This window comes from Salvelinus sp. IW2-2015, linkage group LG32 (genome assembly GCF_002910315.2).
Source record: "Salvelinus sp. IW2-2015 linkage group LG32, ASM291031v2, whole genome shotgun sequence".
Lineage (NCBI taxonomy): Eukaryota > Metazoa > Chordata > Actinopteri > Salmoniformes > Salmonidae > Salvelinus > Salvelinus sp. IW2-2015.
This window is the reverse complement of record NC_036871.1, coordinates 31,459,590-31,487,146: the sequence shown is the minus strand read 5'-3', so window position 1 is coordinate 31,487,146 and position 27,557 is coordinate 31,459,590. Positions and strand designations below refer to the sequence as shown.

At 44.9% G+C, this 27,557-nt stretch overlaps 2 protein-coding genes across 4 annotated transcripts in view; one reads left to right on the top strand and one right to left on the bottom strand.

Annotated features, from left to right (window-relative positions):
• Positions 1-27,557, bottom strand: part of LOC111956639 (actin-binding protein IPP) — a 390,618-nt gene that overhangs the window by 45,067 nt on the left and 317,994 nt on the right. The window lies entirely within an intron of this gene.
• tep1 (telomerase-associated protein 1) lies at positions 602-27,351 on the top strand. 3 transcript variants are annotated; one of them, XM_023977115.2, is made up of 56 exons: positions 602-1,197; positions 2,158-2,684; positions 2,810-2,986; positions 3,131-3,280; positions 3,391-3,555; positions 3,928-4,065; positions 4,150-4,221; positions 5,268-5,389; positions 5,522-5,679; positions 5,852-5,961; positions 6,208-6,286; positions 6,394-6,586; positions 6,812-7,043; positions 7,345-7,497; positions 7,666-7,740; positions 7,831-7,952; positions 8,192-8,257; positions 8,422-8,568; positions 8,789-9,080; positions 9,270-9,391; positions 9,573-9,686; positions 9,780-9,897; positions 9,992-10,180; positions 10,311-10,495; positions 10,632-10,773; positions 12,845-13,024; positions 13,290-13,382; positions 13,466-13,598; positions 15,492-15,651; positions 15,835-15,971; positions 16,069-16,157; positions 16,248-16,362; positions 16,474-16,518; positions 16,629-16,830; positions 16,940-17,060; positions 17,227-17,351; positions 17,458-17,557; positions 17,649-17,801; positions 17,909-18,121; positions 18,349-18,405; positions 18,494-18,623; positions 18,722-18,952; positions 19,070-19,227; positions 20,720-20,827; positions 20,967-21,071; positions 21,285-21,414; positions 21,529-21,614; positions 21,730-21,865; positions 21,951-22,081; positions 22,190-22,311; positions 22,524-22,655; positions 22,739-22,838; positions 22,958-23,072; positions 23,190-23,272; positions 23,366-23,470; positions 23,713-27,351. In XM_023977115.2, the coding sequence occupies exons 2-56, from the start codon at positions 2,160-2,162 to the stop codon at positions 23,830-23,832; spliced, it is 7,761 nt and encodes a 2,586-aa protein (XP_023832883.1). In that variant the 5' UTR covers positions 602-1,197; positions 2,158-2,159; the 3' UTR covers positions 23,833-27,351. The 3 variants fall into 3 exon arrangements, with proteins under 3 accessions (XP_023832883.1, XP_023832884.1, XP_023832885.1); XM_023977116.2 differs by having other exon boundaries at positions 2,155-2,684; XM_023977117.2 differs by lacking the exon at positions 16,474-16,518.

Here is a 27,557-nt window from a genome sequence, read left to right as displayed (position 1 = left end):
TGGTAATCTGGATCCTCCAAGTCACAGTTGCGCTCTGTTAAAGATGCCCAGAGCTGACTCTCTCTCTCATCCACAGCAAACTCAGTTTCCTCATGATCTGAACTCTCTGTGCCATGTTCACTTCCTGATGATTGTTGTGAAATATCATACTCCTCCGCTTGCTCTCTTTTCACTAACTCTAGTCCACTACCCTTCTCTCTGTGGCCAGACCTGTACTGTTCATCAAGCCCCTCTACTTCTTCTGCATGTGGCTGTGGTCTATTTCGATCCAGTTGGTCATTTTTCTCTGCGTTCTGCTCAAACGAAGTCCTTTCACTAGCATCCTCATCAGACCCCTTGGACCCTGAAAGTGGAGGTTTTAATGAATTGTCAGAAGCATAACGTTACCGGTATGTCAAAATCAAACTTGAGAGCACTGCACAATTTAACAAAGTAAACAATACAACTGAAACCTAGCTACAGTAGTTAGGCATTGTGCTAAAGGATTCAATCCTACTGCATTTGATATATTTTTGTATAATTGACCTTTGAGTTGAGATTTACGCAAAATATTTCAGAATTATATTTCTATGAGTACAGTAAGCCGGAGGTGGCTCACCCTGTCCCTCCTCCGTTCTGCTAGAAGACGACGAGCATGTAGAACAGCCTGCTTCTTGCGCTTTGGACCTCGTCGTTTGCCGTTCGTTCTCCATAAACAATAATTGTCTTTTCAATGCTTCAATTTCATTTTCTCTTCGGCACATTTCCAAGCGTAAAACAGCAAACCCATCATCGAACATTTTACTTATTTCTGCCACCGCAGTTTTGGCCAACACATCCATAACTGAGCTTAATTTGGTTTGAAAAGTAACACAATTAGTCATATTCTCCTGGAACAACATTTTATCTGACTAGTGTTATGTTTCTAAAGATAATTTTCAGTCGGAAAGACAAACGTTAGTTAGCTAGCTACCACATTGATAGTTTTTACTTCCGCGAAAACAAACGAAGGGGAGGAGCGCCTGATCATATGATCTCCTACGGTGTCCGTAGAGGATAGATGTATAGACTGTGCGCTCGTCTGACAGACAGCTACATGGCGTAGACGTATGCGGAAATAATATTTCATCTTGCTGCTCTGAACCAGTGATTTGGAAACTGAACACATATAGAATTATTTGAGAAGTGTTAGCCAGTAGTTGTCCCGCTACTTATTAGGTAAGTTTGCGTCCCTATTTGTGACTTTCGGAAGACTTAGCTACAGTCACGCCCATTCAAAGTACTTGTAAATCTGGGTAGCCTAGCTACTTCAATGTGCCTTTTGATTACTACCTGCTTTTAGACTTTCATCCCTGTGCAGTTCCCACAATATTGTTCTATGGGCACAATGTATTCTAGTCTGGACATTCGTGTTTCTGTGTTATTATATTTGTAGGAAGAACATTGATGCGCTATACTTCTGGTCAAGGGCGTTAGTGCGCGTCCCTAACGCCCTGGACCAGAACTAGGCAGTACTGTACCAATCTATCATTGTGTACAAGCACCACTTCAGTCTGGTGTTCTGGACATGGACAGAACAGCATTGGTGCATGGTTCTGGATTTGTCATTCATTTTAATGAGCCAGTCATATCTAAAGCACAAGACAATCTTTGTGTGTCGAGTGAACTTTGTTCTTTTTTACCACTCTCTTTGTCATACAAGCGACCCACCCAAACACATGAATGCCCTTTTGTATGTTTTACCGTTGACTGTTTAAATAAGACCTGGCTAGAATGCGGATGAACTGCTTATCTCTAACAAACGTAGTCAGTCGAGTTTCAAAGTTTACTTTCCACGTGCACAGGTTACAATAGGTGTAAAACAGTACAATGACATTCTTACCTTGAGGTACTGTGTAATCTGTTTGTCCTAGAGCTGTGTTTCTCAAACTCTCCTCGGGACCCCTAGGGGTGCACGTTTAGTTTTTTTGCCCTAGCACAACACAGCTGATTCAACTAATCATAAAGTTTTGATTATTTGAAACAGCTGTGTAGTGTTAGGGCAAAAACCAAACGGTGCACCTCTTGGGGTCCCGAGGACTGAGTTTGGGAAACGCTGTCCTAGATGTACTGTAAAAAGGACCCTCCCTGTGCTGAGTGAATATTTGCCTGACAGTCTATTGACCTGTCTTCCAGCAGAGATGAAGGTGCTGACTTTGCTCCAGCCTCATGGGGCCCAGGACCAGCAGGCTGCATCAGGGGGGCTCTACTCTAACTACCTTGGCCAGAGCATGGAGAACAGATGCCTGATCCATGCATCTGTGCTGCCTCAGGGATTCTCTGGACCAGTATCCCAGCCCTCCTCCTGCCCCTCTCTCCAGCCCTCCAGGCTCACCTCCACCACCTCCTCCCTCCTCTCCACTACCACCTCCTCCCTCACTTCTCCCTGTCTTACCTCCCCCCTCCTCACCTCTCCACTCCTCAGCACAGAGAACAAATTCCTAAAGAAGGATTCACTACTCTTCCCTCATTCCCTCTCTCTCCCCTCTCCCTCCCCCCTCACCCCTCTGTTCTCTTCAACCCTGGCACCCTCTACTCGTGTCCTGCCTCCTACCTGTTTTCTCCCCCCTCCGGTTCTGAATGTAGAAGAGCGGATGGGGGGAGAAGGAAGAATTAGGCAGCCTGCCTCTGAGGATGTGCTGTCCTCCTATGAAGAGATGACTGTGGTATATGGCACAATGCATCCTTTTCATTCAGGCTTTTTGTGATGTAGTTTGCACAAGGTCCCTTCCAATCCAGGCACATTTTGTTGTCATTGAAAGTGTTTTCTTTCCTCCTTATGAAATGGTAGGATTCTGACCAGGACAGCCTCATGGCTGAGGAGACTGAGGAATCCACAGAGATGCCTGTCCTGGACATGGTATTGGATGAAGAGAAGTTGGACCAAACCATGCCATTTGGGGAACAGGAGTTTGGTGAGATGGAGAGGGGGAAAGATGAACTGGAGGAAGAACTGAAAGACAAAAAGGTGAGGGAGTAGATTCTGCATTTAGTCTCGCACAGAAAACCATGTATCTCAACATCAACCTGAACCTCAAAACCATTCTCCCTCCCCTTTCCTGCTCTCTTTCTACCCCATAATTTATTTTCCTCACACTTTCCCTTCAATCAGTACCTTCTGCTGAACGAGGTGTGCTGTTCTCTGGTGAATAAGAGCACTGCTCCCGGTCAGAAGGACTGGGATGTAGAGGAAAGTGTCTGGAAAAGGATCCAGAACTTGTCCAAAGCCATCTCTAACGACGATCCCCAGTTTCTCCTCAAGGTGTGTGTTTCTGGAGAACCTCTCTTGGTGATGTCCAACTAGGGTCCTCTGGCTTTTCGGGTGCATTAAACAGTTATCCTATTTTACCATATTTTCCTATTCCCCTTTAGGTTGCAGTTTACACCAGACAGGAGTTGAACATCCGTATCACAGCTAACTTCCTTTTGGCTCTTGCTGCCCATCTGCCCACCACTAAGCCACACGTGCGTAGGTACTTCTGTGCAGCTGTGCAGCTACCCTCTGATTGGCTGGAAGTGGTGAGACTCTACAGCACGGTGAGTCTTGGTCAATGTCAGTGAATCTCTTACTAATCTCAACTGCTCTTTGTTTGTCTCTCTCTCTCTACATGTGACAGACTCAGTAAGGTACTGCACATGTTTGTCTCTCTCTCTCTACATGTGACAGACTCGGTAAGGTACTACACATGTTTCTCTCTCTCTGTCTCTCTCGGTCTCTGTGTGTGTCACAAGGTGTGTCACACACACAGACTCAGTAAGGTACTGCACATGTTTGCTCGTCTTGATCGCTTAATGAGTAGTTGTTTGGGAGGCAAGCTGATTTGTAGATCAGGGATTCTGTGCAGTGCTTTGCTCAGCCCGATCTACTGAATATCTCTCCTAACCATTCCACTGTGATGTCATCTTCAGTGTTTTGGCCACTCTTTACCCACCTGTCTGAAGAAAGCCCTGGGAGACAAGTTCAAGCAGTTCAACGAGTATCAGCTGGCCAAATACAACACACGCAAACATCGCTGCAAACACAGTTGCTCTAGACCCAAAGGCAAGGTACGGCAAGCGTGTGTACACACACACACACATACACCTTGTTTTTTCTCTTCTCCATCTTCTCTCTCTTTCTCTCCATCACAGAAACCATCCACTCAGCAGTTGGAAAAATGGGCCAACATGCTTGGAAGTGATGCCACCAATCTGCAGAAATATGTGAGTGTGGAGCTAGGTTTCTATCCTATTGGCGACAGATTTTCATGTGAATATTCTAGAAAAATACTAAATTTCCCACTAGTGGTGTTTCCACCYAACAGACCTGTTGGCGGATAACAATCTGTGCATGATGACTTGGTGCACACAGTTTTCATGTACTGAATAAAAATGTGTTTTAATGCATTTTCAACTCTAGCGATTAGTTTTGTCACAGTATGTTGTTAAATAGCACATTCTTGGCATGTGCACTCTAGCCAACAACAGCTGGCAGATACAGAGCGGGTAGGCTAGTCTAGATGATGAAATTATTATGGATAAGATTCATATTTTTAAGCATTGATCATCATGTCACTAGAATCAGACCCTCGATATTTAGTGGAAAGGAGCATCATGCTCATCGCTGTGCACTTTTGCCACCCTTTGAAGTTTATTTATTTAATCTGTAGCCTAATAAACTGCAATAAACTGAGTCGTAGTGGGAGGTTTATTAGGCTACAGATTAAATAAATGAACCACACACCATATCATCGCGTGATTACAAGTTTATATCGATATAATGGTTATTATATCACTATATGCGCATAAAGCTGTTTCCACTGCCATTTTCTTGCTAAATACATTTTACTGACACAAGAAGATCCCACCATGTCGAACAAATAAATTACCTGCCAGCATTTATTTAAAAAAATGTTTTTTTCGACAGTATGACTTTACTCGCATAAAACTTGGATGGAAACGTATTTTGTTTGTATATATTGTGTCGTATTTTGTGTGTACAGTCTTGTGTTCTCTAGCATGCTAATAATCTCTTTTAGCTGTTGTGATGTCTTGGGAAATGTTGATATGTAGCCTATACTGTGTGTGTGTGATATCTCTGTTTGAAGCTAGGAGATTATGAAGCTAGGACAGCAGTCCATAGCCTTACCCATCTTCTGAAAATATATAAACCCACAGCACCCCCCCTAGCTATTTTAAGATTTTGCATGAACTATAAGTTGCTCCGGATAAGAGTGTCTGCTAAATTACTATAATGTAAATGTTTGCAGTTGAAAATGAAGGAGAGACCAGTGGTGGATAAGAAGCAGAGTGAGTTCAGTCTGAAGAAGATGATTAAGAGGCTCCACATCAAAGAGCCTGCTCAGCATGTCCTGGCCATACTGGGAAAGCGGTACTGTATACCAAACACCGAAGTTCACAGATGTTTTTCTATTTTACAGATCCAAAGATCTATTAGCTAACATTTTTTTACTTTTCTGAGCTGTATACAATCTCAATACTGTGCTTTGTATGTGTGTTTCAGGTACCCTGGTGACCCCAAGGCGTTCTCCCGCAGTGGGCTCAGTGGGGTGTGGGACAGGGAGCGGGCAGGGCAGCGCATGAAGCTCAAACAGCCAGACACATGGGAACGCAAACTCAGCCAAGAGGGAAACAAAGCCTCCACCTGGGAGAAACTGATAGGTATCGTTAAAAAACACACACACACAAGTATTTCACTACTCGCATTAACATCTGCTAACCATTATGTATGTGACCAATGAAATTTGATTTGACACACACACTGTCACAGTGAATCAATGCTGCAGATTGTGGCTGTAATATTGTTATAATGCTGTCCTTATTTATTTTACAGACAGTAACTCTCTGCCCTTCATGGCAATGCTGAGGAACTTGAGGAATATGATAACCCAGGGCATCAGTCAGCGGCATCATCAGAAGATTCTGGGAAGACTGACCTTCAGGGTGAGTAACCATGAATAATCGTTTTTTTTWAAATTCCCACTTGTTTTATAATATGTTCAAGCAATCGGCAGAATAAATCATTGGACAAATAAGAAATATATTGTCAGCACATGTCCAACATCCATGTAGATTTTGACCACTAGGATGCAAGTCTAGCGGAGGATCAAATAAAAGTTAATTGCAGTAGGGAATACAGCATGTTTACATTAACACCCATATCCCAATAAAACACTGGTGTTGTTACAGAAAGCAGTGATTCAGAGCAGACAGTTTCCCTTCCGTTTCCTCTCCGCCTATAAGGTCATAATGGAGCTCAACAACATGGGTTAGTATCTTTCACACAAACATACACTCTTAACAACATCAATACATTCTAGTTTGGAGAAGTCTACAATTGATGTTGTCGGACAAAGCTTTACCTCCCTCTTTTAGCCCGTGCATCAGCGAACGCGGTCTCCAGCTCTAAGGAGATCCTCAGGGGCATTCTGAAGAAGATGCCTAAGAGCAAGCGCCTCAGTAGTCTGGATTGGGAGACGGCTGGGCAGAAGAGGCTGAGGGTGGCGTTAGGTGTGCCCTTTGTCTACCGCATCTACAACATGAAGAAGAGTCAGTTGAAGAAAGCCAGGTACAGACAGCAACACCGGGTATTCACCTGGGAGAGGAATCAGGTGATCCAGACAGGGAAACCAAGAGACATGGGAGATTTGATAATGAATATTTATCAGGTAGAGGAAGTCCAGAGGAAAACTGTAAAATTAAAATCTGCATTACTGTGTTTGCGTGATAGTAATTAGATGTATGTTTAGACTGAGTAAGGAGGATGCACCCTGAAGTGCGTGTGTGTCCACAGCCAGAGACTGTATTCGCAGGCCCTTCTGGAGCAGTACCGCAAGGCTCTGGAAACAGCAGTGCAGATCTCGTGCCGTTACAACGTGCCACCCCTCCCTGGTCGCACCGTGATCTTGTTCGCTGGTAACATGGGTGAGGACGACACCTGGAGCGCCACTCAGGACTTCTGCTGCCCGCCTGACGTAGAGGCAGAGAAATTAGATGAAGCTAAGGAAGAGAAACTCACACCCTCTGTAAGAACCCTCAACACACTACGTCCCTGACCAGAAACAACCCCTAGCCTCTACCCTCTACGCACTTGTGTAGATCTAAAAMAAATGGGGAAGTATAGTGAGTATGGTAGCAGCTTCACCCTTCCCTCAGACATGCTATGTCACATTTTCTCCATATTGCTTAGTCTTGTCCAGTCCTCCCAGACAAGTGCCTAGTGAGTAGGGGCTAGGGATTTTTTTCTAGATGGGGCCACACTCTACAACGCCTAGCAGCTGTAATCTGTGCTTATTACCGACCCTGCTGATTTGTGTATTTCCTCAGATGCAGGAGGTGGCAGTGTTACTGTCACTGATGATAGCCCACAGCGCTGAGCATCCCCAGCTGATCCACTTTTGCTTGTGGGGTTGTGCAGAAGTAGAGCTCAAGTCGGACGTGCTGTTGGATAATGTCAGGCATGTGATGAAGCAGGTAGAGGTGAGGCTGTCACTTCCTTTCCCTCATGTCTATCTACACACATTTGTAACGGTATCAATACACTTCCAACATAACGCCATCGCTGTGAAGTCCTTTTAAATAAACTGACGTGAATATTTAGTCTGATGTACTGGAGATTGATAGTAGAACGAATAATTTCTCTTACAGGAGGCTCAAAATGCCTATGACAAGCATGAAACATTCTCTTCTTTCATGACCAGAGAGATGACGCAGAAAAACAAGGTGTGTTTATTTGCACATTTTGGATTGTTTTCAGGGCTCCATTTGACTTAATTGTACTTTGAGTCGTGACCTTCCCGTCTTCATTCTCAGGTGGACAATATCATCGTGCTGGGGGATCGTTACTTGGATAATAACATGGACATAGCGCTTGACCGATACAGGAAGGATGTGAACAACAACGCCCTCATAGTGAAAATCTTCTTTGGGAAAGGGTAGGGGGTGCTTTTCTGTGTGCTGAGCAGCAGCATATCTCTGCCACGTAGGAGAGAGCAAGCGGTGGGCTGTCTCCATACATTTACTATTCTATGAGAAACTACCTTTTCTATAAGACCATGTAGTCACCCTGCTCGCTTTCTTTCCTGGAAGGAGCATTTTCAGTCCATGTTCTATATCCCCAGTGTGTTAACAGCTACAACCTTCACCGTGTATGTCCTGCCTCTGTCTGTTGCAGGACGATAGACCAATCCACAGACAGGAACTGTGTGGTACTCCAAGGCTTCAGCGAGCAGATCCTCAGGCAAGCTTTCTTCTCATTCACCCTCTTGTCTCTGACACACACACACACACACACACACACACACACACACACACACACACACACCACACACACACACACACACACACACACACACACAGACATTTGTGGCATGGTGTCTCTGAAGTGTTTGTTTAACTCTACAGGTTTGTGGCTGAAAGAGGCTCGTCTAGACTGCTGGATCACGTGGAGCACATAGACAAGCTGCATCACATTATCCCGCCACAGGGGGGTGCTAAAGAGGCTGAGCGAGAAGCTGCCGTCACCCCACTTCCTGCCACTCCAAAGCTGAGGTACTGTGGCAGGGCAGGTTGAATACGTTTCCTTCAAAACTGGTTTGGTTGTCCATGATTATCCATACTTGATGATTGGGCTGTCTCTGACAACATAGGGTAGCCATAGGGTTACCAAGAGAACCACAGAGCTGAACGAACACGAAACAAACTGAGCATTACTCTTTTCTCTCCTCTTGCATCACTGACTTTGCTCTCTGTCCTACCTGTCTCTTTTTAGATGGCAAGGCGTGCGTGTGTTTGTCTCCTCCACGTTCAGAGATATGCACGCTGAGAGAGATGTTCTGGTGCGCAGTGTTTTCCCTGAGCTCCGGCGTCGTGCGGCGCCACACTGCCTCTACCTGCAGGAGGTGGAACTGCGCTGGGGGGTGACCGAGGAGGAGACTGGGCGTGTCGTGGAGCTCTGCCTCTCAGAGGTGTGCCGTAGCCAACTGCTGCTAGGCATTCTGGGAGAGCGATATGGACTGCTGCCTCCCCGTCCATCCCTACCAGACCTTCCACAATACAGCTGGGTAAGGCTTGCCTTCTCAAGAGGCTATCTTTCTTTCCATCTCTCTCTTTCTTAGTCCTACTAAGCTGTCTGGTTGCACAAAATGTCATGTTTTCTATCAGGAGAGAAGTTTTATTTGCAGCCACATCTAGTCAGAAGATATGCTTAATAAGATAAAGATATTTCATGATTTGGTTATCCTTCTCTACAGCTGGATTCTGCTCCATCAGGGTTGTCCATCACCGAGATGGAGATTCGACAGTTCCAGGCCCTTCATCCAGACACAGCTCAGAATCGCATGTTTTGCTACTTCAGGACACCCCATCTGTCTAGGTACACTATCAAATCAGTCCACTTCACTTATCCAGGTTCACACCTTGAAAAATACTAATTTGTCCAATCGTTCATCTGCCAATGATTCATATGAACAATAAAATTATGACTGTATGCATTTGAATATTAAATAATATAATGTTAATTATCATCGTACAATGTTTGTTTCCTGATTTCTCAGGTCTGTTCCTGTGGCGTGGAGGTCAGACTTTGCTCCTGAGTCCAAGGAGGCTGAATGTAAGATGGCTGACCTGAAAAGAAGAATAGTGGATAGTGAAGCGAAAGTCACAGAAAAGTGAGCTCAGTTTTTGTTCCTTACACATTGTCTTGAAGTAGCTTTATTAAGATTATTGGTCTCATGGGCTCTGTCTGTCTCTCTCTGTCTCAGTTACCCCTGTGAGTGGGGTGGTGTTGTGGATGGGAAGCCCTATGTGAAAGGCCTGGAGGAGTTTGGGAAGGTGGTGCTGGAGGACCTTTGGGGGGCACTGTTGAAGCAGTTTGTGGAGGTCAGAGACTTTAAAAATGACAGACAACTTAACATTGAAGCCATTTTGGGTTCCACTTCCACCAATCATTGTATTGATGTTGTTTCTCTGACAGAAAACGGATGAAAGTGATTCCAGGTCAGATCTGTCAYAGCAAGAAGTGCACCAGGGCGCCTTGCAGCGGCAGTTCTTTGGCCGTGCCAAGCTGCTCTCTGGGGCGGTGGGGAAGGTGCAGGAGGCTCAGCTCAAAGGAGGAATGGTGCTGCTGGAGGGAGCTCCAGGAGAGGGCAAGACTGTCTTCATGGTAAACCATAGCAGCAGCTTTAGCAGAGATACACAAACCATTTATTCGCTCAGTATAACGATATTCATATTTGAGTCCTACCCGGTTTCTGTAAGGTTTTTCTCATAAATTGTCTCCTCCCTTCACACAGGCTGCTCTGGCGAACGCCCTAAGAACTCCTACCAAGTCCCAGAAAACCCCTAGAGGTGATGTCATCTCCTACTCCACTGCTGCTACCCAATCAGCATGCACTGTGGAAAATCTTCTACGCTGCCTTGTACAGTGGTTATGGAGAGGCAATGAAAAAGAAGACTTGCCTCTCCCTTCCTCTTATAAGTGAGTGCAGACAGCAAACATTTTATCCAGATTTTGTCAAATGGCCTTTCAATGACCCTGCCAATAAATGTTCTTGAGTCAATAGGAAGGGCCAATGCTGCTCAAGACTAATCCAACCATATCTGTTTTATCATAGAGATCTGCTGACAGAATTCCACTCCCAGTTGAGTGACACCAGGAAGGACCAATCACTGGCCCTGCTAGTTGATGGGGCAGAGCATGTGCAGGATGGTACAGGACAGCTGACCTCTGATTGGATACCACAGCACCTTCCTCAGGTCAGAAACTTAGCCTAAATGTACACAGACGTTTTCAGTTTCTGTGTACATGGTGACCACAGGAGGTTGATGGCACCTTAATTGGGGAGGACGGGCTCGTGGTAATGCTGGAGTGGAATTGGAAACCATGCTTTTTTATTTTTTATTTATTTTTATTTTTATTTCATCTTTATTTAACCAGGTAGGCTAGTTGAGAACAAGTTCTCATTTGCAACTGCGACCTGGCCAAGATGAAGCATAGCAGTGTGAACAGACAACAACACAGAGTTACACATGGAGTAAACAATAAACAAGTCAATAACATGGTAGAAAAAAAGAGAATCTATATACAATGTGTGCAAAAGGCATGAGGAGGTAGGCAATAAATCGAATAATTACAATTTAGCAGATTAACACTGGAGTGATAAATCATCAGATGATCATGTGCAAGTAGAGATACTGGTGTGCAAAAGAGCAGAAAAGTAAATAAAAGCAGTATGGGGGGTGAGGTAGGTAAATTGGGTGGGCTATATACCGATGAGAAAGGCCTGCTCGCAGAAGTGTTTTAGGGAGCGTTTGACAGTGATGAGGGGTGGTCGTTTGACCGCGGACCCGTAGCGGATACAGGCAATGAGGCAGTGATCGCTGAGATCTTGATTGAAGACAGCAGAGGTGTATTTGGAGGGCAAGTTGGTCAGGATAATGTCTATTAGGGTGGAGTTGTACCTGGTAGTTTCCTTGATTATTTGTGTGAGATTGAGGGCATCTAGCTTAGATTGTAGGACGGCCGGGGTGTTAAGCATATCCCAGTTTAGGTCACCTAACAGAACTAACTCTGAAGCTAGATGGGGAGCGATCAATTCACAGATGGTGTCCAGGGCACAGCTGGGAGCTGAGGGGGGTCGGTAGCAGGCGGCAACAGTGAGAGACTTATTTCTGGAGAGATTCATTTTTAAAATTAGAAGTTCGAACTGTTTGGGCATAGACCTGGAAAGTATGACAGAACTTTGCAGGCTATCTCTGCAGTAGATTGCAACTCCTCCCCCTTTGGCAGTTCTATCTTGACGGAAAGTGTTATAGTTGGGTATGGAAATCTCAGAATTTTTGGTGGCCTTCCTAAGCCAGGATTCAGACACGGCAAGGACATCAGGGTTGGCAGAGTGTGCTAAAGCGGTGAGTAAGACAAACTTAGGGAGGAGGCTTCTGATGTTGACATGCATGAAACCAAGGCTTTTTCGATCACAGAAGTCAACAAATGAGGGTGCCTGGGGACATGCAGGGCCTGGGTTTACCTCCACATCACCCGAGGAACAGAGGAGTAGTAGGATGAGGGTGCGGTTAAAGGCTATCAAAACTGGTCGCCTAGAGCGTTGGGGACAAGGAATAAAAGGAGCAGATTTATGGCCGTGGTAGAATAGATTCTGGGCATAATGTGCAGACAGGGGTATGGTGGGGCACGGGTACAGCGGAGGCAAGCCCAGGCACTGGGTGATGATAAGAGAGGTTGTATCTCTGGACATGCTGGTCTCAATGGGTGAGGTCACCGCATGTGTGGGGGGTGGGACAAAGGAGGTATCAGAGGTACGGAGAGTGGAACTACGGGGTCCATTGCAAACCAAAACAATGATAACTAGCCTGAACAACAGTATACAAGGCATATTGATTTTTGAGAGAGACATACAGTAAGGCATAAAGTGATTGCAGGTCTTGATTGGGAGAGCTAGCTAAAACAACAGGTGAGAACAGCAGCTAGTCAGCTAACACAGCAACAGCAGGTAAAAATGGCGACGACTAGGCAGAGAGGGTCGGATTAACTACACACAGAGCCTGAGTTAAAACACAGAGCCGACAGATAAAACACAAATAAACAGAATGGAGTACCGTGAATTAATGGACGGTCCGGCAGGCATCAGCTGTGTTTGATAACATTCCACCATGTGTTTGATGCCATTCTGTTCGCTCCATTCCAGACATTATGAGCCATCCTCCCCTCAGCAGCCTCCACTAATGGTGATGTAGTATCATATAGTATAGGATTTAACATAACGCATACAAAACTTCTACTCTTTCTTTTGTTGTGTTCTTCTGACAGGGTGTGTCTTTGGTGCTGAGTGTCACCTCCACTTCGGCCCTGCTGCAAGTCCTCGCCAAGAGGAAACGGGCCTTATTGTTTCCTTTAGGACAGCTTTCTTTGCCGGACAGAAAGGAGATAGTTCAGAAGGAACTTGGCATTTACGGGAAGAAGCTTAGTGACTCAGCTTTCAATAATCAGGTTATTATCTTTACATTTTAGTAATTTAGCAGCTGCTCTTATCCAGAGCAACTTACAGTAGTGAGTGGATACACTTTTGTACTGGTCTCCCGTGGTAATCAAACCCACAACCCTGGTGTTGCAAGCACCATGCTCTACCAACTGAGCCACATGGGACCCCATATCATCACTCTGAAAAGCCTACTAACAGTGTTGTGAATAGTATGACCTGCTCTGTATAATCTTGTCACCATTAATTAACTATTGTCTCTGTGTACCTGTATAGCTTCAGACCCTTCTGATGAAGAAGGGAGCAGTGAGTCCACTTTATCTACACCTGGCCTGTGAGGACCTGAGGAACTTTGCCTCTTTTGAAAAGGTCAGACATCATGCATGTCACATTGACCCGACCCATAGTCATGATGATCTGTGTCAGATGATGAGTAAGTGTTTGTGTTACAGATGAAGGAGAGCCTCCAGGCTCTTCCTCCGTCTCTGAGTGAGCTGGTGCAGCACAGCCTGAGCAGACTGCAGTCCCAGTACAGAGAAGTGGGACTGGGCTGGGCGTTGGCCYCCTTGACTGTCAGCAGCACCGGTGAGAGCCAGGGCACTTCAAAACCACCTTATTCACTAACTGCATCCACTGTCTTTTCAACACACACGGTTGAAGTCAGAAGTTTACCTTAGCCAAATACATTTAAACTCAGTTTTTCACAATTCTTGACATTTAATCCTAGTAAAAATTCCCTGTCTTAGGTCAGTTAGGATCACCACTTTATTTTAAGAATGTGAAATGTTAGAATAATAGTAGAGAGAATTACTTATTTCAGCTTTTATTTCTTTCATCACATTCCCAGTGGGTCAGAAGTTTACATACACTCAATTAGTATTTGGTAGCATTGCCTTTAAATTGTTTAACTTGGGTCAAATATTTCGGGTAGCCTTCCACAAGCTTCCCACAATAAGGTGGGTGAATTTTGGCCCATTCCTCCTGACAGAGCTGGTGTAACTGAGTCAGGTTTGTAGGCCTCCTTGCTCACACACGCTTTTTTAGTTCTGCCCACAAATGTCCTATAGGATTGAGGTCAGGGCTTTGTGATGGCCACTCCAATACCTTGACTTTGTTGTCCTTAAGCCATTTTGCCACATCTTTGGAAGTATACTTTGGGTCATTGTTCATTTGGAAGACCCATTTGCAACCAAGCTTTAACTTCCTGACTGATGTCTTGAGATGTTGCTTCAATATATCCACATCATTTTCCTGCCTCATGATGCCATCTATTTTGTGAAGTGCACCAGTTCCTCCTGCAGCAAAGCACCCCCACAACATGATGCTGCCACCCGTGCTTCACGGTGGGATGGTGTTCTTCGGCTTGCAAGCCTCCCTCTTTTTCCTCCAAACATAACAATGGTCATTATGGCCAAACAGTTCTATTTTTGTTTCATCAGACCAGAGGACATTTCTCCAAAAGTACGATCTTTGTCCCCATGTGCAGTTGCAAACCGTAGTCTGGCTTTTTTTAATGCCGGTTTTGCTTGCTGAGCGGGCTTTCAGTTATGTCGATTATAGGACTCATTTCACTGTGGATATAGATACTTTTGTACCTGCTTTCTCCAGCATCTTCATAAGGTCCTTTGCTGTTGTTCTGGGATTTGATTTGCACTTTTCACACCAAACTACGTTCATCTCTAGGAGACACAATGCGTTCTCTCTAAGCGGTATGACGGCTGCATGGTTCCCATGGTGTTTATACTTGCGTACTATTGTTTGTACAGATGAACGTGGTACCTTCAGGCATTTGGAAATTGCTCTCAAGGATGAACCAGACTTGTGGAGGTCTACAATTGTCTTTCTGAGGTCTTTGCTGATTTCTCTTGATTTTCCCATGATGTCAAGCAAAGAGGCACTGAGTTTGAAGATAGGCCTTGAAATACATTCACAGGTACACCTCCAATTGACTCAAATGATGTCTATCAGAAGATTCTAAAGCCATGACTTCGCTTTCTGGAATTTTCCAAGCTGTTGAAAGGCACAGTCAACTTAGTGTATGTAAACTTCTGACCCACTGGAATTGTGATGCAGTGAATTATAAGTGAAATAATCTGTCTGTAAACAATTGTTGGAAAAATGACTTGTCATGCACAAAGTAGATGTCCTAACCGACTTGCCAAAACTATAGTTTGTTAACTAGACATTTTTGGAGTGGTTGAAAAAAGGAGTTTTAATGACTCCAACCTAAGTGTATGTAATCTTTTGACTTCAACTGTACGTCCTATATGTTACCCAAAACCTAATTTGGACATGCACTCCTTACCTGGTGGCTGATGGTGGTGTGGACCAACATTTAGATCTGCTCAAGTGACTCCAGTGGCTAAAATCTACCACTCACTAATATTCATACCCTACTTACTAATCACGTTTAATCATCTCACTCAGCAATGGTGCTCTGTGACATGTCATGACAATTCCCCCCTGGTTCCATTGCAGGCCTGAGGGAGAGAGACCTATATGCCATACTGAACATGTGCAATGGCCTGACCTCTGGAGGTGAGAAGGCAACATGGCAGGATATGCTGCACTTGGCCAGAAAGCCCATAAAGCGTGTCCCAATGGCAACCTTCTCCCACATGGTGCGGAGTCTACAGAGGTATGAGACTGTGTCAAATGATGGGCAGTTGGAGGTCAGACTTGGGTTGATGAGGCAATCAAACTAATATTGGCTGATGTTCAATTCTCTACCCTTCTCCCAGAAGTGTTCACTCCCTCTCATGGAATGCGCTGTTGTAAGGAATTGAACGTTAAAACAGTCCATCTCTTTGTTGTTCTGCAGCCTGATTGATCCATCCCACTGTTACGGCCCGGATGACCTCCTGGCACTGACCAATCCCGAGGTCAAGCTGGCCTTTAAAAAAGAGCTCCTCCTACCAGGAGAGGCTGACTGGACCAGGGCTCATATCCTGTTGGCAGGTAGCTACTATTATAAAGATCCTACACACAAATTCCCTGCTTACATCTGTATATAATCAAACATGGATACACAAGGATTTGTTTATTTCTCTCTCAGCCCATCTTTGGGTGCTGGCAGATCCTCAGGGAACATGTACATTTCTTCACTGTGAGGCCAGTTCCATCTTGAACCTGCCATTCCACCTGGTCAGTGACACTTCCTCTAGCTTTTAACCTCTCTCCCAGTTGACCTCTGTGTCACTGACCACACCTTAACACTTGGTTGTCTTTGGTCAGATGAGAAGTGGCCAGTGGGAGGCGCTGCATTGCCTGCTCTCTAGTTATAATTTCCTGTTTGCCAACGTGCGCCATGGCCTCCTGCACCACCTCCTGGAGACCTACAGCTTGTTTGGTAAGTCACCTCTCTGGAGAAATGGAAGTACTTCATTTGATGATGGGTGTTAGGTTATCTAGTAACTTTTAGTCTACTCTACTTCCACTTTTATTATTCTCTTCACTGCAGGCAAGAGGTTTGAGTCGGAAGGTATTGGTTCATGGGACACTTTAGGTAAAATAATTGATCCCTTTTTACCGGTTACCTGCATAGAAAAGTCTCTAGAATCTGTTCCTCAGACAGAAAGCCCAGAGTTGAGTCTTCCTCTCCTTTTTCCTCTGAAGACCAGACCGGTCTGACAGATTGTGTCGGGTTCCTGAAGCGCCATGCTCCCATCCTGTCCTCATGGCCAGCCCTGTTTCTGCAGCAAGCTCTCAACGAGCCCAACCACACTGACGCCCATGTATGGGCACAAGGCATGATGGGGAAAGGGGTGCATGTGATGAGGTGGCTGAACAATGAACAACATACCCAGACGGAAACCAGGTAGCTAATCTGATTTTTACAGTTAGACCATATTGACCTCTGTGTTCCCTACCTCAGTGAGTTAGTTATATTGTTATCTTAGTGATGCTGGTGTCCTCTGTTACCACAGTAAGCTGGTCTGCACCTTCTCCTCTGAGCCCACCTGTGTGGTTGTGAGTCCAGGGGGTGGGGTCATGGCAGTAGGGACTGGACAGGGCACCCTCCACCTCGTCCACACCGAGACTGGACAGGTAAACTCCTGCTCTCTTTTCATAACAACAATATGCCACTGACCTATCAGACTAGGAAAGGACTTACTACTGACTATATGCCACCATCAGCACTAAAATATGACAGTAATATCTTTCAAATGCTCCATCTTTGTATCTAAGTCCATTTTACCTTGACTGTTAACAGGAAGTGAGGTCACTGGTGAGCAGCTGTGACGGAATCTCAGGATGTGTCTTCCTGAGGGAGGGGCTTATGGGAACTACTTCATTTGATGGACAGATTGAATTGTGGGATGTTGAGAATGGCTGCAGGTGAGACAATGCTTGGAGTAAAAAAAAAGTTCCCAAGGCCAATATGGGATTACGAAATTCCAAATCTTGCAGACATACAAAATGGTCAACTGTCTTGTCTTTCTAGAACTGCCCTCATCAATGGCCACTCAAACAGAATAACAGGAAGTGACATCAGTGCAGACAGGAAGCACCTTGCAACTGTGTCTCTGGACTTAAGCCTTAAAGTGAGTCTCACATCAAGACTATGCCAGTCGCTCTGATTATTACTTCAGCCATTCATTTGAACGTTGATGTTATCAATGTTATTCTCCACAGGTGTGGTCATCTCCAAAGGGCAGTCTGGTCACAGCCCTCTCCAGCACTAGCCCTCTGAACTGTGTGACCTTTGACCCCGAAGGTCATCTTGTGGCAGCTGGGGGTTGGGATGGGGCTGTGCGTCTCTGGAACTGGCTGAAGGGTGAAGTTACGGTGAGTCGAATGAAGGACCATATTGCAGCGAGAGATGTCACACTGTTAAATGTTTTATTCGCTCGTTGTTTTAAAACAACCTTTCTTTCATCCTTCCTCCCTTCCAGACTCTCTCTGGTCATCAGACGTCAGTACGCAGTCTGTCTTTCTCTCCCTCCTCTTCTCTGCTATGCTCTGGCTGTCTGTCTGGAGAGGTGAGGATGTGGTCAGTTCCAGCTTCTACCTGTGTGGGGCGCTACCAGGCTCACAGCGGATCTACAGAGGTGCTCACCTTCCTGCTGGGAGGGACAGTACTTCTGAGTGCTGGATCTGACCGCACGGTGAGAAGGATGGTTTACCTACACACACACAGGGAAGATCTCAATTGCATACTCCTTGCATCCTCTCCTTGTCAAAACCCAGGAGAAGTTTCAAAACCCATTTCTCATCCAATGGGTTTTGAGGAGATGAGGAGAGCGGATGCGAGGAGTAAGCAATTGAGATCTTACCATATGCACACACACACTTTGAGAGGTTCCTTATTTGCCTGTCCCCCCTTCCTCCACAGGTCCAGTTATGGTCAGGTGGTCTGGGTCGCTCTGTGAATGTATTTGGAGAATCCAAGGTATGCTGTTCCACTCATGTTTCAGAAGTTCCTCAATTTCCATTTCTGTCACTTGGAATCTCAAAAATCACTTTGTTTGCCTTGACAGGAGTCTGTTATTCAGAAGGGAAAGAAGATGTCAACCACGGAGCCCGCTGCTCTATGTGTGGCTGTCGCTGGTGGTTATGCTGCAGTGGGTTACCATGGTGATGGGTTGAAGCTCTTCAGTCTTGAATCAGGTATATGGTTTTAGGTTTGCCAACAAACACAACTCTGCAAGCCAAGGAAATGAATAAATTGAATGAATCACTTAACACACCCCAACCCTATTTTGCAGGTGAGAGGACATGGGCTAGCAAGGACCTGCGGGTGTCTATCCTCTGCCTGATGTGGCTGGCTGCAGACGAACCTGAGCTGCTGGTGTCTGGGGGCGGGGACCAGCGGCTGAGGGTGTGGAGACAGGAGGAGGAGGAGAAGGCAGGCATGGTGCTGCTGGGATGTTTTGGGGTGCAACAAGGCCCCATCCTGGCCCTGGCACAAAACTCCTCTTATCTGGCCTCTGCCTCAGGTCAGACCAATAACTTAAACACTCAGTTGAACAATAGTAAACTCATTTTGTACTAATCACTAATTAATCTAATCATTTTATTAACAATTTGCTAACTTTCTCCATCGCTTTCCTCAGATGACTGCTCCATTGCTCTGTGGGCAGTGAAGGACTTGACCTCTGACCCCTGGGTTGACCCCAGTGTGATCTCTGTCCTGAGAGGTCACAGTGGAGGGGTCACCTGCCTGGCCTTCAGTCTAACTGGGGAGGAGTTGCTGTCTGGTGGAAAAGATCAGGTATAGGTTTAAAGAGTGTTCATATGAGTTTCGGTTGGTGTGTAATCTCAGTTAACCCAGAACTAAAGTGGTCAGATGCTCGATTTAAGTTCTGAGTCCATACGTGTTAAAGGAAGAGGGAGAATGAGGATCGGAACTAAGAGCTCCACCCGCTCTCTTTGCAAGTTACGGGCAAGTCTATGGGCCAAATGTCCCCTTCAGAAATGTGAAAGTTGCGAACACCTGTGAAATCGTGTTTTGTCCAAATAACCTGTAGCGGTATTTATTAGAGAGGGGTAAAGAAAGATTTTGTTCGGGCGCCAGGCAGGTATTAACCATGCCGAAAGGAAAAGAGTAGAATAGAGAGAGTACCACTACCAGACCCACACACATCAGCAGAAGAGATTGCCTAGAGTGTAGCCTGTTTACCAGATAGCCAGTGGAGAGAAAAGAGAATACACACCCTATAAAACCCACATCACACCACAGGGGTAACCCCACCAAGAATACCTCATATAATAATAATGGCAGAGCAATTTATTAATTAACAGCATCTTCATACAAGAAAGAACCCAGTCATCAACAGAGGATTTGCAATAATCTGTATTATCTTCCAGTGGATGAGTGCAGAGGGTATGAATGTGGGGGGTGTTCATAGACACAACAAAGGCCTTAAAAATGTCCACAATCTTCTCAGTCACATGTCATTAGTACACACCACCTCAATACAGTTCAACTAACAATACTCAACTTGCAAGCAACCTCCCTTTTAACTAAAATGTCCACCCAAATACTTCTGGCAGGGCAATAATAGTCCAGCTCTAATGAACTTCAATGGGAAGTGCATTTGAAAAATAGAGAGTCTGTTGCAGGGTAAAGAACTGGAACGATAGATGAAAGAGAACGAGAGATTTTAGCTGTGGTCTTCAGGCGTGCCGGTGTACTGTCTGACTGTCCGTTGGTTTCTATGTTTAAGCTTCGCAACAATGTTGCTACTAATCCATGCGATCCATAACCGGCGTGGTTCCAAACGAAAACAACCACGACGTAGCTCGATCACACCGATGATTGAGTTAAATACTTTATCAACTACAAACGCTGAAAACAAACAACACTTCTGCAGCATAGCACACACAATCAAACTGTCGAGCCACCCAAGAGGTCCTCCTCAAAGAGCTGAACGAGCCATCTTTATCTCCTCCTTCCTTACTGCTCATGCGCTCTTAAAGTGGCAGCGCACGGTGAAGGCTCCGTGCAGGATTTCGCCACAAACCATTGACAAAAAACCCAAGCACTGAAACTAATGCTGCTCGTTATCTCATGCATCCCATTGTGTCATAACAGATCTACGGTACCAGTTGTTTACATAGTCAGTCCACGAGAGATTAGTTGGTGTGTTGCAATTTTACGTTTATTGTGAATAGTGGGGATGTTGTTGATGAAAACAACCAAGAATATTAAGAGCTGTCTGTTACTTGTGACAGTTGTAGTGATAATGTGACTTTCTTTTCAGGTTCTAATGGTGTGGAACGCCAGTTCCTCTCCTCCTACTCTCATTCAGTCTCTACCACACTGCCATGGAGACTGGATAACTGGCTGTGTCTGGGGCCCAAACTGTGTGGTGAGTGTCTGTATAGTGTTTTTTTCTTCTATGACTTTGTCCTTTTGTTGCCTGTTTTTTTCTGATGATAATTCCCATTTCAACTAGAAAGAGACTTCTGAATTAAACCCAAGTAACTTACTGTCTGTTTGTCTCTCAGGTGAGCTGTTCCAGTGACTGCAAGATCCGTATGTGGGACCTACAGAAAGGTCGCAGTGTGAGAGAGATCCTGGCGAGATCCTCCCTCAGTGCAGTCTGCTGCCTGGTGAGTCTAACAATAGGGGGCAGTGTGGACCTCTCTAAAATGGTACTGGATGGATGGCTTTAAACTGTAGTGTTAATGGAGAAGGTGTTGAGGGGGGAAAAAGTCTGTCATCACGGCAAAATTGTGGTGTCTATATGTAATGAGGCACTGTAAGTTGTGATGGTGTTTCCATTTTGTCTTGATGATGTTTGTGTTGTCTTGGGGGGTCTGCAGGGAGAATTTGTGATAGCAGGCTGTGCCGAGGGGGAGCTGCACGTGTGGAAATGGGATTCAGGGATGGAAATCAGCAGGATCTCAGCTCACAGGTCACGCATACACCACTGCTCTGTGATACCTGACCCAGGTACTGCATATTTACTAAATACTTAAACATATTAATATTATTCCCCTTTTAAAAAAATACTATGATACACATACCATTGTGGTCATTTATTGTTCCTAAATGTTTTATATTCAGACAAGACCAAGGAGACTAAGCAGGAGGATATGGTGGTTGCTACGGCGTCTGATGATGGCACAGTGAAGCTGTGGCACCCCTTCCAGGTGGGATTAATGCAATTTGCTTGTAATTTCTAGGATTTAGGTTGATTTGAATAAGATACATGTATCAATATGCAGTGGTGCTTGGTCTGATTGTCTCTTTGCCWCCTAATTCTAGGTACAGCATCACAGCACCTTGCAGGGCCACAGCGGAGGGATACATGGAGCAGTCTCAAAGCAGGAAGGAGTCCCGGCATTCCTCACTGTGTCTCAAGATCGGTCATTGAGGTCTTGGAGCGTTGCTGCAGCAATGGGTAACACATTTATCAACCTAAACCAATCCTCCCATTTCTATACTTGTTTTATTGATTAATTTCCCCTCTTTATTTTTTCCTCCAGAGAGTCCTCTCAACCGGAGGGGCACTGTTACCGCTCTGTCCTTCTGCCAGAGTGGGGATTTGCTACTGTCTGGCTATGAGTCTGGCAGAGTGGAGCTATGGAAACACAATTCTGCAGTTGGCCACAAAAAGGTATCTCCATACAGTGCCAACCATTCAGCACCTTGTAGTGTTATTGTGATTCTCTCAATGACTAATAGAGCAAAGTTGATTTATCTTTGATTTGCTTGTGTCGCTCAGGTGTCTGACAGTAGTGTAACAGCGATATGCTCCATGCCTGATGACCAGTTTGCTGTGGGATGCAGGCAACGCTCTGTGTCAGTGTGGAAGGTGGAGTGGAATCCTCAGCACAACGCTGCAAGGTCAGCTCTTGGCCATTATATGTCAAGTTTTCACACTATGGCGACGGTTGCTATAGGCCCAATTTGGCATTTGTAAGAGATTGATTCAGGCAATATCTGCTGGTTGCAAATTTGTAAAATTTTCAGTAGTACATGGATTAAAGTTTAGTCAACATTTGTTCTTGTTCTCCTGCATTGCATGCCGGCAAAGACTGTCATCCTTTTGTCCCTAGTCTGTTGAAGGTGTCCACATACTCAGTGCCTACCCCAGTGATGCACCTGTACTACTGCTCCATCCTGCTGGGAACCTGTGAGGATGGAAATATCATCAATGTCCTCGCTGACGCTGATAGAGAGATTGACAAGTAAAGCGCTCGCTCACTCACTCACTTATGGTATACACATTATTAGATGAAAAATACTGACTTGAAATGTACATAAATTGCAGTTGGAAGGATAACACACACATTCTTGGGATGGTGGCCAATGATGAAAAAAGCACTTGGCTGGTGGGCGAAAAGAAAGGACAGATTGTGCTTGGCTTCATGGTAAGTTTACCACCATCACCGACATAATCATCATCAATGACAACACTGCTGCTGTTTTAGATTGTTTTAATAAGAGTTCTATTGGTAGGACCATATTATAATCTATCTGCCTTCCCTAGTATGCCATGGGCCCAAAGACTGACCTGCAGTCATCATGTGGTAAAATTGAGCTAGAAATGGAGGAGACTTGTGGTGGAAAAGGTGGCTGGATAACTGCTGTGACTGTGGAGAGAGGTAGCTGCACTGCAGTACAATGACACTCACATACTCATATTAATTTTGATACTACTTGTGAATCATCTGTAAATTAATAATTTATTAACTGCACTGTAATTTGTGTCCTGTCTCCAGAGTTGGTGGTGTGTGGAGATTCCAAGGGGAATATGTGGTTCAACCAGCCACCAAATACGAACTCCTGGAGCAGCAGGAAACCTGTAAGATCTCTCCCCTTTTCTCTGATGGTGACTGTCTTGAAGAGGAAACTGTTGTCTTATTTTTCTATGATAATTTTGATGGATTTTCCCTAGGCACACAGTGACAGGATCAGTGTTCTGAGACTCACCAACAGCACTATCATCTCGGCGTCCCATGACAGAACGGTCAAAATGTGGGACAGAAACACCAAGAAACAGGTGCATGTCATTCTAACTCTTTCACGCACTCAAATCATTTCACAAAGAACAGATGAATAGTCACAGTAATGCTGTGTGTGTGTGTGTGTGTGTGTGTGTGTGTGTGTGTGTGTGTGTGTGTGTGTGTGTGTGTGTGTGTGTGTGTGTGTGTGTGTGTGTGTGTGTGTGTGTGTGTGTGTGTGTGTGTGTGTGTGTGTGTGTGCGCGCGCACGCTTACACTACCTCTCTGTGTTTCTGCACAGGTGGGTGTGTTTGTGTGTGCGGGTCCTGTTCTGGTCTTGGAGGTGAACCCACACTGCTCCAGTGAACTGGTGTGTGGCGATGCACTGGGCCAGCTCTACTTCCTCTCCTGGAGAGAATAACCACCCAGTGTACACACATACATTGTATACACGCACAGAGTCATAATTAACTTACTCTCACACAGATATACACTATATATACAAAAGTATGTGGACACCCCTTCAAATTAGTGGATTCGGCTATTTCAGCCACACATTTTACATTGACATTTTTGTCATTTAGCAGATGCACTTATGCAGAGTGACTAAAGGTTAGTGCATTCATCTTAAGATAGCTAGGTGGGACAACCACATATCACAGGCATAGAAAGTAAAAATGTTCCTCTAATGAGCTGTCAGAGCTAGGGGGGCCATGCAATCTCCATAGACAAACATTGGCAATAGAATGGCCTTACTGAAGAGCTCAGTGACTTTCAACGTGGCACTATCATAGGATGCCACCTTTCCAACAAGTCAGTTCGTCAAATTTCTGCCCTGCAGAACGGGACCGCCGAAGCGTGTAAAACATTGTCTGTCCTCGGTTGCAACACTCACTACCGAGTTCCAAACTGCTTCAGGACATAACGTCAGCACAAGAACTGTTCGTCGGCAGCTTCTTGAAATGGGTTTCCATGCCGAGCAGCCACAGACAAGCCTAAGATCACCATGCACAATGCCAAGCGTCGGCTGGAGTGGTGTAAAGCTTGCCGCCATAGGACTCTAGAGCATTCTCTGGAGTGACGAATCATGCTTCACCATCTGGCAGTCCGACAGAGGAATCTGGGTTTGGCGGATGCCAGGAGAACGCTACCTGCCCCAATGCATAGTGCCAACCGTAAAGTTTGGTGGAGGAGGAATAATGGTCTGGGGATGTTTTTCATGGTTCGGGCTAGGCCCTTTAGTTCCAATGAAGGGAAATCTTACCGCTACAGCATAGAATTACATTTTAGATCATTTTGTGCTTCCAACTTTGTGGCAACAGTTTGGGGCAGGCCCTTTCCTGTTTCAGCATGACAATGCACCCATAGAGAAATGGTTTGTTGAGATCGGTGTGAGGAATTTGACTGGCCTGCACAGAGCCCTGACCTCAACCCCATTGAACACCTTTGGGATGAATTGGAACGCTGACTGCAAGCCAGGCCTTATCGCCCAACATCAGTGCTCGACCTCACTAATGCTCTTGTGGCTGAATGGAAGCAAGTCCCCGCAGCAATGTTCCAACATCTAGTGGATAGCCTTCCCAGAAGCGTGGAAGCTATTATAACAGCAAAGGGGAGACCAACTTCATATTAATGCCCATGATTTTGGAATGAGATGTTTGACAAGCAAGTGTCCACATACTTTTGGTCATGTAGTCTATCAGGACTACTGTACTTGAATGAATATTCTCTCAAGCAGCTCAATCAACACTACCTGCTACCTTCTACACACCATGTAATATGCATACTAATACCTCTACTTATATGTACATGCCTTTAAAACCTAAGAGAAAGACCTCTGAATGTTAATCAGCTATAATGCATGTAGTATGCAATAGTTACCTGAAATAGTGTGGGTGTGTGTGATCTATCTATCTCTTGCTCTCTCTCGCTCTCTCACACAGTACCAGTCAAAAGTTTGAACACAGCTACTCATTCAAGGGTTTTTCTTTACTTTGACTATTTTTTACATTAAAGAAATCAAAACTATGAAATGACACATGGAATCACATAGTAACCAAAAAAGTGTTATAAAATGTATTTTGATTTGTTTATTTTAGATTCTTCAAAGTAGCCACCCTTTGCCTTGATGACAGCTTTGCACACTCTTAGTGTTCTCTCAACCAGCTTCACCTGGAATGCTTTTCCAACAGTCTTGAAGGAGTTCCCACATATGCTGAGCACTTGTTGGCTGCTTTTCCTTCACTCTGCGGTCCAACTCACCCCAAACCATCTCTGTAGGGTTGAGGTCGGGTAATTGTGGAGGCCAGGTCATCTGATGCAGTACGACATCACTCTCCTTCTTGGTCAAATAGCCCTTACACAGCCTGGAGGTGTGTTGGGTCATTGTCCTGTTGAAAAACAAATGTTAGTCCCACTAAGTGCAAACCATATGGGATGGCGTATCACTGAATGCTGTGGTAGCCATGCTGGTTAAGTGTGCCTTGAATTCTAGACATTGTCACCAGCAAAGCACCATCACACCTCCTCCTCCATGCTTCACGGTGGGAATCACACATGCGGAGATCATTCATTCACCTACTCTGCGTCTCACAAAGACACGGTGGTTGGAACCAAAAATCTAATTTGGACTCATCAGACCACAGGATAGCTTTCCACCAGTCTAATGTCCATTGCTTGTGTTTCTTGGCCCAAGCAACTCTTCTTATTAGTGTCTTTTTAGTAGTGATTTGCAGCAATTCGACCATGAATGACTGATTCACGCAGTCTCCTCTGAACAGTTGATGTTGAGATCTGTCTGTTACTTGAACTCTGAAGCATTTATTTGGGCTGCAACTTCTGAGGCTGTTAACTCAATGAAGCTATCCGCTGCAGCAGAGGCAACTCTGGGTCTTCCTTTCCTGTAGCGGTCCTCGTGAGAGCCAGTTTCATCATAGCGCTAGATGGTTTCTGACTGCACTTGAAGAAATGTTCTTGAAATGTTCCGCTTTGACTGACCTTGATGTCTTAAAGTAATGATGGACTGTCGTTTTCTCTTTGCTTATTTGAGCTGTTCTTGCCATGATATGGACTTAGCTCTGTTTGGTAAAAGACCATCTTCTCTATACCACCACTACCTTGTCACAACACAACTGATTAGCTCAAACACATTAAGAAGGGAAGAAATTCCACAAATTGTCACGTTCTGACCTTAGTTCCTTTGTTTTGTCTTTTGTTTTAGTATGGTCAGGGCGTGAGTTGGGTGGGTTGTCTATGTTAGTTTTTCTATGATTTTCTATTTCTGTGTTTGGCCTGATATGGTTCTCAATCAGAGGCAGCTGTCAATCGTTGTCCCTGATTGGGAACTATATTTAGGTAGCCTGTTTTCTGTTGGGTTTTGTGGGTGGTTATTTTCAGTCTTTGTGTGTATGCACCAGACAGAACTGTTTTCGGTTGTTTCTTTGTTGTTTTGTTATTCAGTGTTCAGTTTTGATTATTATTAAATATCATGAACACTTACCACGCTGCACCTGGGTCCTCACCTTCTTCCACCGACGACAGCTGTTACACAAATGAACTTTTAACAAGGCTCACCTGTTAATTGAAATGCATTCCAGGGGACTACCTCATGAAGCTGGATGAGAGAATGCCAAGAGTGTGCAAAGTTGTCATCAAGGCAAAGGGTGGCTAATTTGTAGAATCTCTAATATAAAATAGATTTATTTGTTTTACACTTTTGTTTACTACATGATTCCATATGTGTTATTTCATAGTTTTGATGTCTTCACTATTATTCTACAATGTAGAAAATAGTACAAATAAAAACTCTGGAATGAGTAGGTGTCCAAACCTCTGACTAGTACTGTAAATGAAGTTTACAAAAAGTTGATTGTCTTTGTTCCCCAGCTGTGTGTCAAACAAGTTATATTCCTTTTCTTTTAATAAATACCATACCACATTTTCAGAATGGTTTCATTTGCTTGCATGGCTGACAATGGAGATAAGTTAAAACATTTCCTGACACTTGTGTTCAATGGTTCATAAAGACAGCAACATACCACCCTGCATCCTACTGCTGGCTTGCTTCTGAAGCTAAGCAGGGTTGGTCCTGGATGGTAAACTAGATGCTGCTGGAAGTGGTGTTGGAGGGCCAGTAGGAGGCACCCC